Here is a 16,972-nt window from a genome sequence, read left to right as displayed (position 1 = left end):
TCGCGGGGGGCACGGGCAGGGGCCATAACGGGAGCGCGCAGGGGCCATCGCGGGAGCGCGCACGGGCTGCAAGGGGAGCGGAATACTCACGTGGAGCAGGAGCAGAAGCGGTGACATCAGCGGTACCAGCCAGTGCGCGCTGCAGACATGTTGGGGGAGGGTCCCCAGACCAGCACAGGCCTGGGGAGGGCGGCCACCTGCAGATCAGACCGCCCCACTGCACACTGATTGAAGCGATTGCGCGTCATAGCACGATCGCTCCAATCAGTGCTGCAGGGGCTGGGGGCGACATGTTTGAGATCCATCTATGATCTGCTGTAGCTGCAACAGCATCTCATAGCAGGATCTCATAGTATCGCATTAATTCAGGCATTATTTTTGCCGAAATCGGTGCGAACGATGTGGTTGGCGGTTCAGATTTGAACAGCCAATCACATTGATCGTCTATGGGGGTGGCGATGCCACCCCCCTGGGGTCAAGCAAAGGTCCCCTGCTGTAAGAAACAGCAGGGGACATCATTTGAAAGTTGTTGATATGGCCACGGCAATCAAATGAATTTTAGGCAGTAAAGTTACGTCCCTGGTCGTTAAGTCACGTTAAAATAGGACGTAACTTTACTGCCCGCGGTCGTGAAGGGGTTAATGGCATTGACAGATTTTGATTCTCTTTTAAACACATTTACAGAAATAGGATAGGAACGTTCCCAAACATTTTCCAATAATATTGGTGGAAGACTGGCTTTTCATCAATGTTTTGAATTGACAAGGTGCAAAATTTTGGTGCAATTTGAGGTTGTGCTAACATTTTGTGACTTTTGGCAGTTTCGCACCATTTTCATCCAGCCCTGTCAAAGTGGCAGAATATGGAGCAGGATGGGGGTGTAGCAACATTCGCTTGTCAAATTCATGATGAACAATGGTATTCCTTACACCACAAATCTTGATCCAGTCTCCAACTGGAGTAGGATTTGTGGCAAGGTGCACCCTACTTTTCAGATGTAGTGGATTCATGGAGGCCCACACCTCTAAATGAATTTGGAGGTTCTCTGACTTCAGCACAACTCCCTCATCAAGACCGATGTGAACAACTCCAATCTTCAAAAATCAAGGCCATAGACTCTTGATAGCATGAAACCAACCAAAGATTAAAGCTAGGTCTCGGCCAAACAGTGGTTTGGATGATCGATCATCCAGGAGCTATCTTACCTGACTCCCGAGTTCTCTGAGAGATGTGCTTCCAGACATCGCTGGCAGAAGATCATCTGTAGGACAACACCAGTACTGCCAGTCCAAAATCAGGATGGATCCTTTTCTTCTGACATCTGTTGATGGTGATTCGAGGCCCCCTTACAGATGAGTCCTATGTGTATGGGGGTCTCAAGTCATCAAGATGGCTGTATTATTAAAATACATACAATTTTCTTTTTCCATTTATGTGACCCATAAATGGAAGGAGCTTTCAAATATTTGTAATAAAAAGTGGAAGCAGTTCCTACTTAAAGGAGTAATCCAGCTATTATATATATTTTTGTCCATCCCCTTACCCCCATGTTAAAAATCATTAAGTGTGAAGTGTATTAAAATGTCTTCTGTGTGGCTGGAGGTCATGATCTCAATGCAAGTCTGAGATACGAAACAATGCTCGTAGCCTCGTCTTGAGTCTCATAGACTAAAGGGGGCTTTACACGCTACGATATCGTTAATGTTTTATCGTCGGGGTCACGTTGTTAGTGACGCACATCCGGCGTCATTACCAATATCGCAGCGTGTGACACTTGCCAGCGACCTTAAGCGATCTCAAAAATGGTGAAAATCATTCACCATGGAGAGGTCGTCCCAAAACCAAAAATCGGTAATGGTTGATTATCGATGTGGTTCGTCGCTCCTGCGGCAACACACATCGCTGTGTGTGACACCGCAGGAGCGAGGAACGTCTCCTTACCTGCCGGCGGAGGTGGGCGGGATGTTACGTCCCGATCATCTCCGCCCCTCCGCTTAGATTGGCCGGCCGCTTAGTGACGTCGCGGTGACGTCGCACTTCCCTCCCCTTTGAGGGAGGGATTGTTCGGCAGTCACAGCGACACCACCGACCAGGTAAGTGCGTGTGACGCTGCTGCAGCGATAATGTTCGCTGCGGCAGCGATCACACAAAATCGCATGCACGACAGGGGCGGGTGATTTTGCGTACGATATCGCTAGCAATTGCTAGCACTATCATAGCGTGTAAAGCCTTCTTAAGGCCGGTGTTACACTTGCGATTGCCCCGTGTGTATCTCGCGCGAGTTTCGTGGTACATCACCCGTCACGGACTCTCACACTGCTCACAGGAACGTGTTGGCTGCATAGAGATGCATGCAACCGACCCGCTCCTGTGAGCAGTGTGCGAGTCCGTGACGGGTGATGTACCGCGAGACTCGCCCGAGGCACTCGCAAGTTTGACACCGGCCTTACAATGAGAAAGTGACTATACTGGTCCGGGTAGAAGACACTGTGTAAGGCTATGTGCGCACATTGCGTTTTCTTCGTCGCTCCATTGGGAGACCCAGACGATTGGGTGTATAGCTACTGCCTCCGGAGGCCACACAAAGCATTACACTAAAAAGTGTAAGGCCCCTCCCCTTCTGGCTATACACCCCCAGTGGGATCACTGGCTCACCAGTTTTCTGCTTTGTGCGAAGGAGGTCAGACATCCACGCATAGCTCCACTGTTTTTAGTCAGCAGCAGCTGCTGACTATGTCGGTTGGAAGAAAAGTGGGCCCATATGGGGCCCCCAGCATGCTCCCTTCTCACCCCACTTGTGGTTTGTAAGGTTGAGGTACCCATTGCGGGTACGGAGGCTGGAGCCCACATGCTGCTTTCCTTCCCCATCCCCCTGAGGGCTCTGGTGAAGTGGGATCTTACCGGTCTCCAGGCACTGAGACCGGGCTCCATCCACAGACCCAGAGAACCTGCTGGATATGGAGCTGAGTATCTTCAGGGACAGGGCCCTGCTACATTAAGGTACTCTGTGTCCCCGGGCGAGCGCGCACACACACACCAGCATTGCTGGGAGTGTTAGTGCGCCGGGGGTAACAGCGCGGTGCGCTCGTGCTATTATTCACTGCAGCTTAGCTGAGTGAATTTATGTATTGGGAACTGCCGCGCCGGCCGCTGCTGGGTGTTTTTTACATTGTGGCGCGGCTGGGACTTGTGGTGCGCCGGGGACTTCCGCGCGGGCCGTGCACATGGACGGCCGCGCTTATTACTTGAGTCCCCGGCTTTGCGGCCTAGTTTTCGTTTCGTTCCCGCCTCCAGCCCTGCCAGTCAGGGGAGAGGCGGGACGCTGTACAGACAGTCAGCACAGAGGGCTGGAGTCTGCTTTGCATTCTCCAGCCCCCTTCACTGGACACAGTGGGACGCCAGTTTCCCGCTCTTGTCTGGGGCACGCCCACGGCCCGCCCCTCGTCACACGAGCTGGAGAAGGACGCCGGCAGCCATTCCTGCACGCAGTCCGAGCTGGGGAACGGAGACATGCTCTGGGCAACCAACACAGGGCTCTGGCGACCACATACCCGCGTTATAGGCGGGCGGTAAGCAGCACCTGAAGTGCTGACCCCACAAAATACCGCAGTGTCCATTTGTATTTGATGCTTGTATATACACTGCACTGTACGGTCGCTATCTTTGGCTATATGCCCTCCTAGATGGCGAGATAACAGCAGCAGAAAAGCAAGAGTGCTAAGGCACAGGCTTTCTAGGCTGCTTGTATTGCATGTGCTGAAGTGTTCATTTGTACTTATGCTTGTATGTTATACATTGCACTGTACTGTCGCTACTCTTGGCTATATTCTCCTAGAGGGCTGGACAACAGCAGCAAAAAAGCAAGGGTGCTAAGGCACAGGCTTTATAGGCTGCTTGTATTGCATGGGCTGAAGTGTTTATTTGTATATATGCTTGTATGCTATACATTGCACTGTACGGTCGCTACTCTGGGCTATATTCTCCTAGATGGCTGGACAACAGCAGCAAAAAAGCAAGGGTGCCAAGGCACAGGCTTTCTATGCTGCTTGTATTGCATGTGCTGAAGTGTTTATGCTTGTATGCTATACATTGCATAGATGACTAGAATATAGCAGCAAAAAAGCAACACAGGCCTTCTATGCTGCTTTTCCTGCATGTGATACTGTTCCACCGGCAGGTTCCACTGACCCCCATTGTGTGCAATGCTCCCCTGTAGCACTTGGTCAGCCGGGGTCTCTACTAGAGGTGGCCAAAGGAACCACCTGTGAACCCTGTCCAGGGACAGGGACGGAGATTGTCATGGGATGGAGACTTTGCAGTCCAGACAGGCCATGGGCAATCTTGATTAATTCTCCCTGGCCACCCTCATTTGGAACGCACTCAGTGCTCCGGGGGGGTCCCAGGCATTCCAGGGTGAAGGCTCTGACACGGACGGCAGTCCCAGACGGCCTAAGCTAGCTCGCTGGGTGCGGCACTCGGCTTCATCACTGGTCAAGGTCCCAGCAGGAGGACTCTCTGTATGATGAGGCAGACGTAGCTGATCAGGGCTTTGGTCCTGACACCGCTCTCAATCCGGATACACCGGATGGTGACGCCATAGTGAATGATCTTATAGCGTCCATCAATGGAATGTTGCATATTTCTCCCTCAGCTCCCCCAGTGGAGGAGTCAGCTTCACAGCAGGAGAAATCCTTTTTCAGTACTCATGCATAGATTGAGTATTTTTTCTGGCCACGCTGACTTCAGAGACGCAGTTCAGAAACACCACGCCTCCAGATAAACGTTTTCTCCAAACGTATTAAGGATGCACGTTATCCCTTTACCCTGACGTGGTAAAGCACTGGACCCAGGGTCCAAAGGTGGATCCCCCAATCTCCAGGCTTGCGGCTCGATCCATAGTTGCAATGGAGATGGGAATTCACCTAAAGATGCCATTGACAGACAGATAGACCTCTGGTTGAAATCTGTCTGTGTAGCTATCAGCGTGTCGGTTGCTCCGGCATTCGCAGCCGTATGGGCACTCTAACCTATTTCAGCTGGTCTTGCGCAGCTGCTCTTGAGCACATGTACATCTGTGCCGCAGGTGGTGTCCTTAACCTCGCAATGTCTGCATTGCGACTTACCCTAGTAATGCTGTCCTGGGGGGACAGTCGAGGTTGGTCCTTCCCAGGCTCGGGCAAGTCCCAATGGTCCTCGTCTAAAAGGGCTCAAAAGGCTCAGAGGGGCTCAGATTCCGGCCGGGCTCATTCACGCCCAAGGAAGGCAGCAGGAGGAACCGCTACCAAGGCGATCTCCTCATGTATTTCAGCTCTCTCTCTCCGTATCCGCGGTTGGTGGCAGAATCTCCCGCTTCTGGGTACATTTAGCTGCCACAGGTCACAGACCGGTGGGTGAGAGACATTGTGTCTCACGTGTACAGGATAGAGCTCTGTTCTCGTCCTCCGGCTCGACTCTTCAGAACTTCCCCCCCCCCACCGAGCCGATGCTCTTCTGCAGGCAGAAGGAGTGGTAATCCCTGTTCCTCTTCAGGAACAAGACACGGTTTTTTCCTCCAATCTTATTGGGGTGCCAAAAAAGGGTGGCTCTTTCCGTTCCGTTCTGGACCTAAAACTGCTCACCAAGCACGTGAAGGCCAGGCGGTTCCGGATGTAACCCTCCGCTCCGTCATTGCCTCAATGTCTCAAGGAGATTTCCTAGCATCAATAGACATCAGGATGCTTATCTCCACGTGCCGATTGCTCCAGAGCACCAGCGTTTGCTACGTTTCGTTATTGAAGACGAGCATCTTCAGTGCGTACCACTGCCCTTCGGTCTGGCGACAGCCCTACGGGTTTTCACCAAGTTCAGGGCAGCAGTGGGAGCAGTCCTGCACTCTCAGGGTCACTCTGTGATCCTTACAGAACGATCCACTAGTCAAGGCACCCTCTCAAGAGGCATGCCGACACAGCCTGAACGTGGCGCTGGAGACTCTCCAGAGTTTCGGGTGGATCATCAACTTTTCAAGGTTACATCGGGCACCGACCCAATCGCTGACATATCTGGGCACGGAGTTTCACACTCCCTCAGCGATAGTGAAGCTTCCGCTGGACAAGCAGCGTTCACTACAATCGGGGGTGCAGTCTCTCCTTCAAGGCCAGTCACACCCCTTAAGACGCCTCATGCAGAGGCAGTCACTTTCGCGCAGTTTCATCTGCGTCCACTTCAATGGGACATGCTTTGCCAATGGGTTGGGGAGTCGACGTCCCTAGAAAGGAACGTTTCCCTTCTCAGACGGTCAAGGACTCTCTTCAGAGGAGTCCATCCTTCAGATCAATGTTCTGGAAATCTGGGCAGTGCATCTTGCCCTGCAAGCCTTTCAGCAGTGGCTGGAAGGAAATCAGATCCGAATTCAGTCGGACAATTCCACAGCGGTGGCAGACATCGCCCACCAAGGCGGAACACGCATCGCCAAGCCTACCAGGCAATCCGGCGGATTCTGATGTGGGTGAGGGACAGAGCATCCACCATATCCGCAGTTCACATCCCGGGCGTAGAAAATTGGGAAGCAGACTTCCTCAGTCGCCTGGGCATGGACGCAGGGGAATGGCCTCTGCACCCAGTATGGTGTCAGGAAATCTGTAGCCGCTGGGAGATGCCGGACGTCGACCTAATGGCGTCTCGGCACAACAACAAGGTCCCGATTTTCATGGCACGGTCTCACGAGCAAAGAGCTCTGGCGGCAGGCGCCCTAGTTCAGGATTGGTCGCAGTTCCAGCTACCCTATGTGTTTTCTACTCTGGCACTGTTGCCCAGAATGCTACGCAAGCTCAGCTCCGCTTGCCGCCGCGCCATCCTCGTCGTCCCAGACTGACCGAGGAGGTCGTGGTCCCGGATCTGTGGCATCTCACGTTCGGCCAACCATGGGCACTCTCAGACTGGCCAGACTTACTGTCCCAAGGGCCGTTCTTTCCACTGAATTCTACGGCCCTGATCCGGCCTGTGCGGCCATCGAGTCCGAGATCCTAGCGTCTTCAGGATTATCTCAAGACGTCATTGTCACCATGAGACGGGCTAGGAAGCCGACGTCTGCCAAAATCTACCACAAGACGTGGAAGTTATTCTTATCTTGGTGCTCTGCTTAGGGAGTGTCTCCCTGGCCATTTGCATTGTCTCCTTTTTCCCCCCTTCCTGCATCTGGATTGGGAAAAGGTTTGTCGCTCGGCTCCCTTAAAGGACAAGTCGCAGCGCTGTCAGTATTCTTTCAGAAGCGCCTAGTACGACTTCCTCAGGTACGCACGTTCCTGCAGGGGGGTTGTCACATTGTCCCTCCGTACAAGAGGCCGTCAGACCCATGGGATCTGCACAGGGTATTAATTGCTCTCTAGGAGCCGCCCTTCGAGCCTCTGAGGGATGTTTTCACTTTCGCGACTTTCACAGAAAGTGGTCTTTCTGGTAGCGGTCACGTCTTTTCGGAGAGTGTCCGAACTAGCAGCGCGGTCATCCAAAGCTCCCTTCCTGGTGTTCACCAAGATAAGGTAGAGCTGCGTCCGATCCCAGAGTTTCTCCCTAAGGTGGTATCCCCTTTTTATCATAATCAGGATATCTCCTTACCTTCCTTTTATCCATTTCATCGATATGTAATGGCTTTGCATTGTTGGATCTGGTGTAGAGCACCCAGAATCTACATTCCCGCACGGCGCTCCTGCGCCGCTCGGATGCAATCTTTGTCCTTGTCGCTGGTAAGCGCAAAGGGTCGCAGGCTGCAACATCCACCCTGGCTCAATGGATCAAGGAACCAATCCTTGAAGCCTACCGTTCTACTGGGCTTCCGGTTCCATCAGGGCTGAAGGCCCATTCTACCAGAGCCGTGGATGCGTCCTGGGCATTACGGCACCAGGCTACGGCTCAACAGGTGTGCCAGGCAGCTACCTGGTCGAGTCTGCACACTTTCACCAAACATTATCAGGTGCATACCTATGCTTCGGCGGACGCCAGCCTAGGTAGAAGAGTCCTGCAGGCGGCAGTTGCCTCCCCGTAGGGGAAGGCTGTCTTGCAGCTCTAACATGAGGTATTTCTTTACCCACCCAGGGACAGCTTTTGGACGTCCCAATCGTCTGGGTCTCCCAATGGAGCGACGAAGAAGAAGGGAATTTTGTTACTTACCGTAAATTCCTTTTCTTCTAGCTCCTATTGGGAGACCCAGCATCCGCCCTGTTGTCCTTCGGGATTTTTGGTTGTTTTCGGGTACACATGTTGTTCATGTTAAATGGTTTTCAGTTCTCCGATGTTACTTCGGAGTGAATTTGTTTAAACCAGTTATTGGCTTTCCTCCTTCTTGCTTTTGCACTAAAACTGGTGAGCCAGTGATCCCACTGGGGGTGTATAGCCAGAAGGGGAGGGGCCTTACACTTTTTAGTGTAATGCTTTGTGTGGCCTCCGGAGGCAGTAGCTATACACCCAATCGTCTGGGTCTCCCAATAGGAGCTAGAAGAAAAGGAATTTACGGTAAGTAACAAAATTCCCTTCTTTCGCGGCGTTTTTGCGCGTTTTTCGGGTGCGGTTTTGGCTTCAAAACTGCATGACTTTGCTTCACCAGCAAAGTCTGAGTTTTCAGTTTTGCTGTCTGCACACAACTGTTTTTTTAAGCTGCGTTTTTGAGCTTGAAAAAAAAAAATGGACATGTCAATTCTTTCCTGCGTTTTTCTGCGTTTTCCCCCCATGCAATGCATTGGAAAAACACAGCAAAACGCAGAGATCCAAAATGCAGCCAAAAACGCACCTAATCGCGGTAAAAACGCATGCGTTTTTTGATGCGTTTTTTCGACGCAGGCGCATTTTTAGCGGCCAAAAACGCAGCGTCAAAAAAACAGTGTGCGAACCCAGCCTAAGATGGTAGGGACTAACCATAAAGTGTTTCAATACACTATACACAGAAGGGACTATGAAAAGGAAAAAACATCGGAGTGGTTCTTTATTTTCCACAGTTTCTGGAAATTGATAGCTGGAATTTGTGTGAGCAGCTCAGTCACTAGATAAATCTTATGTAGTGATTTGCTGCTATAATCACTTTGTTGTCTTAATGAGTCTTCTGTATTCATTTAGTTAGCCCATTAATCATCCGGCATAAATTAACATCCTTTTTGCTAGCTTTTATTATAAAAAAAAATCATCTTCCATATGTAGCTTGCTGGAGTTATATTTTAAGATTTAAGATGCAGGTCACCACAAGCACTTTATATTGCTTTTGTCTACTGTTATGTTGCCATCCGTAATGTAGTGATGCATCAAATATTACATTCAATGTAGCTTTTTCATAAGAGCAAATCATTCTATCATATTCATTCAGTGTAACGTGAGTGCAGAGCGATTCTCGCATCAGCCTACAACAGAGGAGATGGGGAGATAAATCTTTCCCTCCTCTCCGCAGCGCCGGCACTCCGGTCCGCAGCTGTGGTCTGATCGCACAATCTGACCACAGTCGCATGACACTTGGCTCCTGCTGTGCTGCGAGCGTGAGCTGAGTGTCATGCAAGGACTTGCATTTATCCCCGTGTGGCCTCAGCCTTAGTGTAAATTTGGTGTGCCCTTTAAAGGAGTTGTCCGACATTAGCTTAACAAAAATTTTTGAGTTTATCTGTGCTGTATTGTCATATAAATCACACCTACATTGTTATTTTTTGTTTTCTAACTTTTGTTCCTCTTGAATTATCCCTTTATTCTCTGCAGCTCTTGTTTACTTTGAGATCCAGCAAACTGACCACTTCCTGTGCAAAACCTCAGTCAGAGCTGTCACCGCCCACCCCAGTGTCCAGCCTCGCCCTCTGCCCGCCCCCTGCACACACATTCCCTGTCAGTATTCTTCCCCAGCACCTGACCTGGTTTCACTACAGCATTGCAAATAACATCCCCACATCGGGCTCGGTACCGCACACGCACATATATGGCTCTGCACCGCACACGTATGCTCTGTACCGCACACATATGGCTCTGCACCGCACATGTATGCTCTGCACCGCACACACATAGCTCTGTACCGCACACGCACACATATGGCTCTGTACCGCACACGCACACATATGGCTCTGCACCGCACATGCACACATATGGCTCTGCACCACACATGGCTCTGCACCGAACACGCACACATATGGCTCTGCACCGCACACATATGGCTCTGCACCGCACACGCATGGCTCTGCACCGCACACGCATGGCTCTGTACCGCACACGCATGGCTCTGTACCGCACACGCATGGCTCTGTACCGCACGCGCATGGCTCTGTACCGCACGCGCATGGCTCTGTACCGCACGCGCATGGCTCTGTACCGCACGCGCATGGCTCTGTACCGCACGCGCATGGCTCTGTACCGCATGCGCATGGCTCTGTACCGCACGCGCATGGCTCTGTACCGCACGCGCATGGCTCTGTACCGCACGCGCATGGCTCTGTACCGCACGCGCATGGCTCTGTACCGCACGCGCATGGCTCTGTACCGCACGCGCATGGCTCTGTACCGCACGCGCATGGCTCTGTACCGCACGCGCATGGCTCTGTACCGCACGCGCATGGCTCTGTACCGCACGCGCATGGCTCTGTACCGCACGCGCATGGCTCTGTACCGCACACACACACATATGGCTCTGCGCACCCCCCCCCCATAGGGAACACATGTAGGGAGTACATACTCACCCGTCCTCGGTCCCCGCCGCTCCTGCACGTTCGCCAGCTGTCTGTGCTCTGGACATATCAGCACAGTAGTGACGTCACCGCTGTGCTGAAGAGAGCACAGACAGCCGGAGGGACAGTGATGAGAAGCAGCGCTGCGCTGCTTCTCATCAGCACTTTCAAATGTACCGGCATCTGTGATCTGCGATGCCGGTACATTTGAATGTGCGATCCTGGGCAGGGGGCCTGGTGCTGGCGCTGACATCACGGCAGCCGCCGCCAGGCCCCTCCCCCAGGTCACAAACCCCACAGCAGTGCAGGGGGAGGTTACTGGAGAGTAAAAGAGGTGCGGGGGAATGTGTGGGAGGGTGCAGGGAAGGGGGCGGGGACTCCTCGTACTGTACAGCCCAGCAGGGCGGCAACATGCTGTTCCACATTTGCATGTCAACATGGCCTTGCCCATGTTGACATGAAATGACCGGAAGCAGCAAAATCGCGGCAGGAGCGGTCACATGACCACTCTGAGCCGGGGGAGAGGGGCTGACAGCAGGGCAGGTAAGTGGTCTCTATCTACTTACCTGCCCCAATGTAGCCCAATAGGGAAATAAAAAAAAAAGTCAAAGAAGCCGGATAACCCCTTTAACTCAACATATAGCCATTAATGTCTAAACCACTGGCAACAAACGTGAGTACACCTTTAAGTGAAACCAGCCTATTGGTGTCCAATTAGTCTTTTTAACTCCCCGGTGTCAAGTGACTCATTAGTGTTACATGGTCTCAGGTGTGACTGAAGGAGCAGATGTGTTAAATTTGGTGTTATTGCTCACTAACTCTTACTGGTCACTGGAAGTTCAACATGGCTCCTCATGGCAACGAATTCTCTGAGGATCTGAAAAAACAAAACAGCTGTTGCTCTACAGTATGTCACAAGTTAGTACACCCCTCACATTTTTGTAAATATTTTATTATGGTATATCTTTTTCATGGGATTACACTGGAGATATGACACTTTGATACAATAGAAGTAGTCAGTGTACAGCTGGAATAACAGGATAAATTTGGTGCCCTCTGAATAACTCAACACACAGCTGTTAATGTATAAACTGATGGTAACAAAAGTAAGTACACCTCTCAGTGAAAGCAACTTCACAGGAGCCACTGGAACCTTCTCCCATCCTTCATGATGACATTGTACATTGTATCGAAATGGCATATCTTCATTGTTCTCCCATAAAAAGATATAAAATATTTACAAAAAACGTGAGTGGTGTACTCATTTTTGTGTTAGGCCCCTTTCACACATCAGTTTTTTTGCCATCAGTCGCAATCTGTCGTTTTGTGAAAAAAAACGGATCCAGCGGTGGATCCGTTTTTTTCTCATTGACTTGTATTTACGACGGCTGGCCTCACGTTTCATCTGTCATGCGACGGATCTGTCGAAAAATGTTTGTCCAGCCGATGAAAAAACGGACCGCGAAGAATCCGTTGTCGTTTGTTATAATAGAAGCATATGGGCGCTCGATCTGTCACAATCCGTCAAATGACGGATTCCTGCGCCTGATCTGTTTTTTGGTAACTGAGCATGCTCAATGTGTAAATTTCATTCTGGTCATAACCTTTGGCATGGAAAAAGTGGTACGACAGATTCGGTTGTTTTTTTTTTTTTTTTTTTTTTTTTTACTGGATCCGATGCATCAGTTTTACCACAATTTGGGATGGATTGTGACTGATGACAAAAAACTGATGTGTGAAAGGGACCTTAGAGAGAGAGAGAGTGAGTGAGTGTGAGAGTGTGTTATTCTATATATAGATTTATCTGATTATTTTTACTATAGTTTGTACTGCAATATCACAATGCAATATATAGTAAAAATCACGGTTTATCAACACCAGCCATAAGCAGGTCTTCACAAGTGCGCCATCATGAGACGCACGTATGCCTTCAGCAGACCCTCTGCTGTCATAGCAACCCATCAGCACCCAGCAATTGTGTCGCGGGGGGCAGATGGGCACATAGATTGGCATCAGTTTGTGCGCTTTAAATGCCTCTGTCTGCATTTGAGTAGTTCATGGCAGTCAGTGGAACTTTGCGCTACTTGCTCCTGTTAGTGGCAGATACTGGCTGTACAACACAACAGTTTTCTGCATCATAGACTTTGACCTGACATATGACATACTATTGCGCCATTTGTTGGGAATGGCAAAATAAAAAACAATTAAAATAGTTTGGTTTTTTTTCTTTTTTTTTTTTCCCTTTCCCACCTCACTTGTCAAACCTATTTCTTTTCTGGCATTTGATTGGCACCACAAATTTTAAGGGACTTTCTGACAATGTGGATATTTTGCTAAGCTTACCAATTTAACTTTGAGTGGTGATCCTGGTCGATTGATGTCTGTACTCACCATAAAGGCCTGAATACTGGAGATCCCTCAGAGACAGGCATTGATGGTTAGTACAAGGCACAAATTAGTTCCTGGATGGATTAAAGTTGTATGTTATTGATATGGCTGGTTACTGAATGCCATTCTCCCAACCTCTGTACATGATGTCTTATCTGACACAGTTGTGGAGGTGGCATATCTCCCCTGAGAAGAAAGGCTCTGGCATTTAGAAATTGGGACATTCATGATTCTTTGTTTTACAGATATTTCTTATGAAGAGTGTCTCAGGATAACCCTATGCACATTAGATGGTCTAGTGCCACTAACTTTCATTTATTATTTCTGGTTACCTTTAAAGGTAATGTCCACTCTTCGGACAACCCCTTCTCAATCATGGTTTCTCACCATTAAAATAACACCACTTCTACTCCCATCGGGAGCGGCGCCATTGTAGTGGTGTTGACACTCGCTCTCCTTGCTGATACGTGACGGTGTTGCGTAACATAAGCCCTGCCCCCATTCAGCACTGCGCTCACATGGCGTTGGTTCATCACGCAAATCTCTAAGAGATATAAACATCAGTCTGAAGTCAGACATGCGGAATTGACATCTCTCCTATCAGTCAGCCATACCCCCATACAAATGAGACCATTAGCTGTACCCATTGATGTTGGCGAGATCAGCCGACATTAGTCTGAAGTGTAATTGGGGGCTTTAGAGAATGGTCAGATACAATAAACATGGCTACTTTTCAAGATTAGCATTTTTCCATTATGTAGGCTTTTTTTTTTTTTTTTGCGGACGTAAAGGCATAATGGTTGTCAATGTTGACTTATCTACTCAGCAGCTGATAGTAAAACTTTAATATGCATTTTCTTTAGGCACTTCTATAGAAATTGGCTCTCCAATCTTATGTAGGATGTTATGAGGTTCTCTAACGTGCAGTGTTGACTCATACAATCATTTTTTATTTTTTTTTTTATTTTTTTTTTTTTTTACAGGGGCCCGGTTATGTGTGTGGTAATGAGTAATAACGGGGAGCAGTGTTACAGCGGAGGAACAGACGGTGTCATTCAGAGCTGGAACACACCAAACCCTAATGTGGATCCATATGATTCTTATGGTACGATCATACGCAATATAAATGAAAGGGAACCTGTCGCCAGGTTTTTCCCATATACACTGCAGCCACCACCAGTAAGCTCTTCTACATAGCATTCTAGAATTTTCTGTACATAAGTCCCTAAGTCAATTTGCCTAACATAAAAGACCTTTTATTATACTCTTATGGGGCGGTCAGGTCTAATGGGTGTCGTTGGTCTTTATCCGGCGGTTCCTCACTTCTTGTGGATGATGCGTCCTTTGTCAGTCAGTGTTTTCCATCATGCTCACGTCTCTGCCCTGGCAAGGACACAGCAAAGTACTGTAAAGCACATGTGCGGGGAAAGGCCAAAGAGGGCCTACGAATGCGCACTACAATACTTTGCTCTGCCCTCGGCAGGGCAGACAGAAGTGCGCAGAAATGCAATGGAAGACATTGTGTGGATAATGTAGGACGCGACATCCCTACGAAGCAAGAAAAGATGACGTGCCACATAAAGACCAGCAGATCGGCTTAGGGACTACACTGTATATAAGGTCTTTGAGGCCGCACTTTCTATGGGAAAATCCTGTTGACAATTTCACCTTAAGAAATAGAATCCATGGTATACCTAATTGATGTCTTTGCTGTTGTTTGGCAGACCATACACATTGTCTGCACAGCTCATAGGTTCAGATTTAAAATTCAAAATGCAATTGAATGTAAGCTTCCAGATTTAATTAAGTGGGTTTTAAACAATTTTCATTAACTGCTTAGTAATTTTTAGCCTCAGGCCTGGTGCAAACTGTTGTCTCATGATTTCATGACAGATTGAGGAAATAAATGGTTAGGCACTGGCATTGATTTAAACTTGAAGCAGCAATTGGTATCTGTTCATTATAAATCTAAATTTGGTAGATCCAAAGAGATGTCATTGTAAGTGAAGGAGGCCATCATTGGGCCAAAGAGGAAAAAAAACCCACACGATATAGAGGCTTTTTAAGTATTGACCAAACTAACAGTTTGGTACGTTTAAAGGGAATCTATTACCAGGTTTTTGCTACGCCATCTGTCAGCAGACCTTGATTGCAGTGATGTATCCAGTACTAAGCTGTGTGCTGCCGTTCTAGTAAAATAACAGGGTTTTTTTTTTTAATGTACACTGTGCGTAGGCAGAAAGTTGACAATGAATGGTAAGGGCTGGCGTATACAAAGCTCATAAATATGGAGGACTACATGACAACTGGTTTACTAGTCTTTTAGTGATCATCTGGTGATGAAATAGTGATTTTCTTTACGAATAGTACATTAAGCAGCCCAATAAGTGATACATTGCTGGATTCAGGGTCTCTGTACCTATATCATGCTTTTCTCAGATTAGGTGGCAAAAGTCTGGGGAAATATTCACAGCACAGTGTCACCAAAAGACCTGGAAGAATATGGAAGATACATCAGTGATTTTTTTTCATTGATATAGAAAAAACCCTCAAAACATATAGCCTATTCATGAACACTTGTTTAGGAGTAGACAATATAATTACTTATGTCTGCAATGAAGATATTTCTTCTGGAATATAAATCAAGAGGGTTTATATCTGGTGAGGTTCACATTGGTATCACTTACAAACACAAGGACAGATTGGACTTTGCTAGAAATCCTGTAAAAAAACAAACATATTGGAAGAGAACAAGATGAAGAAGTAAAGGAAGGACTTACAATCCAAAGTATGCCACAACATTTGTCATACGTGAAGCTTGAGTTATGGCATGACCATGTGTGGCTGCCAATGGAACGGGGTTACTGGTGATTACTGACGTGATGGCCGTAATTAATTGCAGGATGAATTTTGAATATGATTGGTGAGATGCAGTAAAATACTGCAAAACTAATAGGACGATTCTTCATAATACAGATGGTTAATGACTAGTGATGAGCGAGCATGCTCGTTACTCAATGAAGCCTTGAACATCGAAGTTTGAAAATGCTCGAGTTTCCCATTGACTTCAGTTCTGCTCAGTAATGGAGTCGTGTTGGAGAAGATCGATCGAGTAACGAGCAGTGGCGAGCTCGCTGTCTCATCACTACTAATGACCTCATAGTTTCTTAAGGCATGGTAATGGAATATTTAGTGGCTTTCAATGTAATGACCTCAATTAAATTTAGCATGCTTTTCACTTACTGAAGACAAAATTTGAAGGGGTTATCCACTACTGACACCTGCTCAATCACCATGTTTGTGTTTGTTAAAATAACACTTATAGTCCCCTCTGATGCAGTTTCAGCACTCGCACGTCTTGGGTTTACATGATGTTACGTCACATGAGCCTTGCACCCAATCAGCGCTGGCTTCTCTGTCCTCGCCTTTGGACATTTCAAACATCAAGAGGAAGTGATCAACCGGCCAGATCTGACATCCTTTGATGTTCAGTTTCTCTCCACACAGGGAGAGTGAAGCCAGCAATGATTGGTTACAGGGCTCGTATGACTTAACATGACGTGAGCCCAGGGAGAGCAAGTGTCAACACTGCTGAAAGGGCATCGGAGGGAGTATAAGCATTGTTTAACTGGGTCAAACATGGGGGTTGAGAACAGGGCTGTGCAGTCGGTAACCCAAACCTTCGACTCACTCCTCAATTTCCCTTGCACCGACTAACTCCCACATATATTTCTTATAGTTAAGTGAAAAATTTATTGTAGTGCAATGTGAACATCAGACATTTAATCATTTTTATGATACAATAATCAAGATATTTAGATAGAACATAAAATATATGTATTGGAATACAACTTTAGAACACAAAGTAATAAATTGTAAATGTTATACAATATGTAATATACAATAGATTACATATATCTTGTGTG

General features: G+C 48.1%; 1 protein-coding gene across 3 annotated transcripts in view; it reads left to right on the top strand.

The window, feature by feature from the left end:
* Positions 1-16,972, top strand: part of STRN (striatin) — a 159,699-nt gene that overhangs the window by 116,940 nt on the left and 25,787 nt on the right. For all 3 annotated transcript variants that reach the window (XM_075339540.1, XM_075339539.1, XM_075339538.1), the window contains one exon: positions 14,030-14,151. In XM_075339540.1, coding sequence (XP_075195655.1) covers positions 14,030-14,151 — 122 coding nt within the window. The remainder of the gene's footprint in view (positions 1-14,029; positions 14,152-16,972) is intronic.

The sequence above is a fragment of the Anomaloglossus baeobatrachus genome, chromosome 3 (assembly GCF_048569485.1).
Source record: "Anomaloglossus baeobatrachus isolate aAnoBae1 chromosome 3, aAnoBae1.hap1, whole genome shotgun sequence".
Lineage (NCBI taxonomy): Eukaryota > Metazoa > Chordata > Amphibia > Anura > Aromobatidae > Anomaloglossus > Anomaloglossus baeobatrachus.
This window is presented reverse-complemented; position numbering and strand designations above follow the sequence as displayed.